A 5,000-nucleotide genomic window follows, 5' to 3' on the forward strand; every position below is an offset into this window, starting at 1 on the left:
TCATATTTGACGAAATCGACGCCATCTGTAAACAGCGCGGCAGCATGGCGGGCAGCACGGGCGTCCACGACACCGTGGTCAACCAGCTGTTGTCCAAGATCGACGGGGTGGAGCAGCTCAACAACATCCTGGTCATAGGTGCGCACGCACGCACACACGCACGCACACACGCACGCACACACACACACACACAAGCTCTCATCTCTCACATACCCCCCCCCCCCCAGGGATGACCAACAGGCCTGACCTGATAGACGAGGCCTTGCTGAGGCCGGGAAGGATGGAGGTGAAGATGGAGATCGGTGAGAGTCCGTTGCACGAGCGTTTGAACCGCGCCGAGGATGGTGGTTGCAGAAGCTTTCGTCTTTTTTTCCAGGATTACCCGATGAAAAGGGACGAATTCAGATCCTCCACATCCACACCGCAAAGATGCGTCAACATGACCTCCTCACCAGAGACGTCGACATCAAGGAGCTCGCCGTGGAGACGAAGAACTACAGCGGCGCCGAGCTGGAAGGCCTGGTCAGGGCGGCGCAGTCCACCGCCATGAACAGGCACATCAAGGTCGGCCCCTGCGACGCGTTGTTGCTTGTGTGGTCTGCCTGGAGATAATCGGGCCTGCATGCAGCCTGAAAGCCTCCACTCAGGGCAAAGAAAGGCTTTATTGCAAAAGAGCACCAATCTGTGGATCATATGTGTTTTAGTTTGCAGTTAATACTGCTGAAACAAAACTATGAGAAATAATTTCATATCTCTCAGACGTGTGTGTGTGTGTGTGTGTGTGTGTGCGTGCGTGTGTGTGTGTGTGTGTCTCACTTACTGTAAGCGTTTTATCAGGTGCACAGCCTCCAATCTGTTGTCATTCGTTAAATGTTCCGCCCCGCAGACACACGCCGATATTGGAGGGTGACGATAAGCGACTTTCCACATGTCTGACGGCCGTAACATTTCTCCTCCCCCCCCTCCCCCCCCCCTGACCTTTCTGCTCTGAGGGCGCATTCTGTCTCCTGACCCGATCTGAGTTACGTTGCGCATCTTGAAACGGAGGGAGGCACTGACGTCGCCCAGCAACGAAGCTAGCTCCTACCAAACGTATCGCACGCCTTTATTTGTGTTTGTGTTTGTGTTTGTAGGCCAGTAACACAGTGGAGGTAAACATCGAGACGGCAGAGAAGCTCCAGGTCTGCCGACTGGACTTCCTGGGCTCGCTGAACAATGACATCAAACCCGTGAGTCGCCTCGCCGTTCCGTCTCTTTTATTTGTATCTTTAACATCCGCTGACATCCCCGATTGTCCCGCCCTCCAGGCCTTCGGCACCAATCAGGAGGACTACGCCAGCTACATCATGAACGGGATCATCCGGTGGGGCGACCCCGTGTCGGCGGTCCTGGAGGACGGGGAGCTCCTGGTGCAGCAGACGAAGAACAGCGACCGCACGCCGCTGGTCTCCGTGCTGCTGGAGGGTACGGATCGAACGCTGTTCGCGTCCTGACTGGAGATACGCGGCTTATTCTGCCACCTTCTCCCACAGGCCCCCCGAACAGTGGGAAGACCGCGTTGGCCGCTAAGATCTCTGAGGACTCCCAGTTCCCCTTTATCAAGATCTGCTCCCCCGACAAGATGATCGGACACTCTGAGATCGCCAAATGCCAAGCGATAAAAAAGGTGAGACCTCAGGCCTCTTTAGAAAGATCGAAACGGTGAAGTATGCCTCCCATTTTCACTGGGCCCCGTTTGCCCTTCTCCTCCCTGCCGTAGATATTTGAAGATGCCTACAAGTCCCAGCTGAGCTGCGTGGTTGTGGATGACATCGAGCGTCTGCTGGGTAAAACGAGAACTGTCCCGCTGCTGCAGGAAATAATGACTTTCACAACGAGTTGTGCTTTATTTTGAAGGAGAAAATTGCTCATAAATAAACTCATCTCTCCTGTCAGACTACGTCCCGATTGGCCCTCGTTTCTCCAACCTGGTGTTGCAAGCTTTGCTGGTGCTGCTGAAGAAGCCCCCTCCAAAGGTAGCCGTCGCTGTTCCCGCGGATCGCTCGCCGTGGCGTTGCTAGTCCTTCGGTGTCAGACAGAGGGCAGCAGATCGTGTGTATGTGGCCGTAAAAAAGCGCCGTCTGGCCGGAGGCCTGTGAGCGGTCGGGTTTGAGGATGCGTCTATTAGCGAGTGTTTCGGTAGAGACCTGTGCTGTGTGTGTGTGTGTGTGTGTGTGGGGGGGGGGGGGGTTGTGAATGAGAGTCTAGCCTCACTATATGGCTGCATGTGCATGAGAAGTGGCGCGGCGCTGAATGCCTGGCTGTAAGGCGCCGGGCCCAGCGGGGTGCCTGGGGCTGGTCGGGGGGGGGGCGAGGAGGAGAATGGGCTCTGTGAGAGAGCCTGGACCTGGCAGCGCCGCCGCCTGTGTGGCATCTCATCTGCATGCAGCATCACAACCCCCCACGCCATGGGGGGGGGGCAGCCGTAATCCCCCCTGTCTCCTCGCCACTCCTCTCCGTCTCCGTCTCCGTCTCCGTCTCCTGGTCCGCCTTCGGCTTCTTGGCTTTGTTGTTGTTGTTGTTGCCCTTTTTGGTAATTTTCTGTTTTCTCAACAGTTCTCTTCCGTCCCATCATCCCCTCCCGTCTCGTTCGACGCTCTCAGTTTTCATCCTTGCTTATTCCCAATCATCTGTTTCCGCTCAAAGTTGCACCAAAATCTAATAATTGTGCTCAAATCTGGAGATCCCAGATCTCAATCCGCCGAACAGTTCACCAAGATGTCGTTTTGTTTTTGAGGAATGACAGAATAGATGGGTTGATCATTAAAATATGGAATCTTTGCCGCCTGAAGCCGTTTCCTCGTGTCCTTTCAGGGTCGTAAGCTTCTGATCATCGGCACCACAAGCCGCAAAGACGTCCTCCAGGAAATGGAGATGTTGGACGCTTTCAGCACGACCGTCCACATTCCCAACATCTCCAGTGGGGAGCAGCTGGTCGACGCTTTGGAGGTGAGCCGCGATGCTTCTTCGCCGCCCGACTGTCTGTCGGGACTTAAATGAGAGCGTTCTCGTCTTTTGTCTTTGCTCCACAGCTGCTGGGCAGCTTTCAGGACGCGGAGCGGGCTAGCATAGCCAAAGCCGTGAAGGGCCGAGGTCTGTGGATCGGCATTAAGAAGCTGCTCATGCTGATCGAAATGTCCGTGCAGGTGAGAAAACGCTACCCTCTTTCTGCTCGCTTGTAGCCGCGCTCGCAGGATAGCCGCACTGGAAGGTCTCAGCGAATGTAATGTGCAGAGCTTGTGGGTTCGCAGAGGATCGATACATCGTCATATTTTCTTCTGGCTTGTAAACATGATGGTAAATGTGTCAGAAAACAAAAAGTCACGCAGAAGCGACGCTTCTTCTTCTTCTTCTTCTGTGAAGCTGCAGTTTAAAACCTGCAGCTTGTTTCCCACGAAACAAAAACAGGTCGCAGACTTCATTCTGCGTGATGACGTGCTCCCTGTTTGTGGAGGCTGTGTAATTGCTGTGGTATGCACAAATGCAGCCGTGTTTTGCACCCCCCCCTCTCCCTCCCCCCCCCCCCCCCCCCAACTCTGAAGAAGTATGAATGTGTGTTTGCCGAGACATGCTAACAGCCACACACACATCCATCCGCTCGTTCTGTCTGCTCTCATGTCCTAACTCTACCGCTACAGGCGGCTCCAGGCCGACTGTAAGTTATTGCCGAGGTTGCCATTAATTTTGCTTCCTCTCGCCCCTCCCCGATCTTTTTTTGACACGTGAACTCCAGGGGAGGGTGGGGGGCGGCCGCCGTTCGAAAATGACATTTCCAAACCCCTCCGGTCTCAAGCGTAAATGAAGCAGACGCTTGTTCATAAAGACGACGGTTGCGAGTCTAACCGGTCATGCTTTGGTCTTCTAGATGGATCCGGGCTACAGAGTTAGCAAGTTCCTGAGTCTACTGAAAGAGGAGGGAGCGTAAGTATTCCTTCCATTCCTGCTTTGTGGGATCAGATCTGCCATTTTGAACTCGTCTCCATTCACAACAGAGATCATTTCATTCACTTTCTTTGTCCTTCTTGCAGCCGGAGTTCCACTTCGTCTAAGTTTGCTGTAATCTAGAGCCACGTAGTAAAAACATCCTCCGACGGTAAGACCGGCGCGACCTGCGTCAGGCCGCATCATCATTTCCTGTCCGAGCTAATGTAGAAATCTGTAAACTGAGTTCACTTCAGTAATGACTTAAGGTCTGACCCCGTTAGTAAGGCCTGATTAAAATACCCCCCCCCTGCCAGATTCAGGTTCACTCCATGCTTACAAAAAGTTCAATCTTGAGTTTTGCTCCACTGATTGCTTTGAAATGAAAAGTGAAACGCGCCCCGCGAGGACAGGATGCTCAGGGTGACAAACGTCTTTTCAACTCGCAGCCAGCGTATCGCTTCAGAGACGGGCGGCGTGCGGCTCGACTAAAAATAGGGTGCTCTCTTGTGGCGGCACGTCTCCTTCCTGCCTCTCACTCTTATTTGTCTCTCTTCACTCAGTTACCGTAGGAATGGAAGCGCCCTGGAAAAAAAAAGAAGGAGCCGGCAGGAGGAAACGAGCGGGGCGACAGTTTGGATGTCTCCCTCCGCGTCGGTTTCCTTCCCATCCTTGAAGCTCCAGCCCCCCCCCCCCCCTCTGGCGCTTTGTGAATATGTAAGATACGAATAAGCGCTGCTTGTATTTGTTCGCCGTCTTGTTACCCTTATGTGCTACACCTTTGCGCGCCAGAGATGATGCGTTTCCAGGGAAACGAGGTGCACGCACTAATCACGGCACCGTTTGTTTGCGTCGGCCTCATCTGTATGCACCGATCGATTTGTAAGCCGATCATTCCGCCAGTTAAAGGCCTCACTTTGTTTGTGTACTCTCTGGTTTGTGACTGTTTTGTTTTATGAATAAATTAATTCTAAAACTAACAAGAAACTGTGGACTTAATGAGGAGTTTATAATAATCTACGTATAAATTAGAGGGATTT

The 5,000-nt window shown here is 53.2% G+C and overlaps 1 protein-coding gene across 1 annotated transcript; it reads left to right on the forward strand.

The window, feature by feature from the left end:
* Positions 1-5: 5 nt before the first annotated feature.
* On the forward strand, positions 6-4,934 carry LOC137917439 (vesicle-fusing ATPase-like; the record flags this gene model as incomplete). Its single annotated transcript, XM_068760178.1, has 13 exons — positions 6-138; positions 228-302; positions 377-564; positions 1,134-1,229; positions 1,308-1,464; positions 1,533-1,666; positions 1,760-1,826; positions 1,936-2,015; positions 2,854-2,988; positions 3,072-3,185; positions 3,905-3,960; positions 4,068-4,132; positions 4,524-4,934. Coding segments are annotated over 12 exons (1,272 nt in total), but the record flags the coding sequence as incomplete, so codon positions are not given.
* Between the last annotated feature and the right edge of the window lie 66 nt (positions 4,935-5,000).

The sequence above is a fragment of the Brachionichthys hirsutus genome, unplaced genomic scaffold, assembly GCF_040956055.1.
Source record: "Brachionichthys hirsutus isolate HB-005 unplaced genomic scaffold, CSIRO-AGI_Bhir_v1 contig_1346, whole genome shotgun sequence".
NCBI lineage: Eukaryota > Metazoa > Chordata > Actinopteri > Lophiiformes > Brachionichthyidae > Brachionichthys > Brachionichthys hirsutus.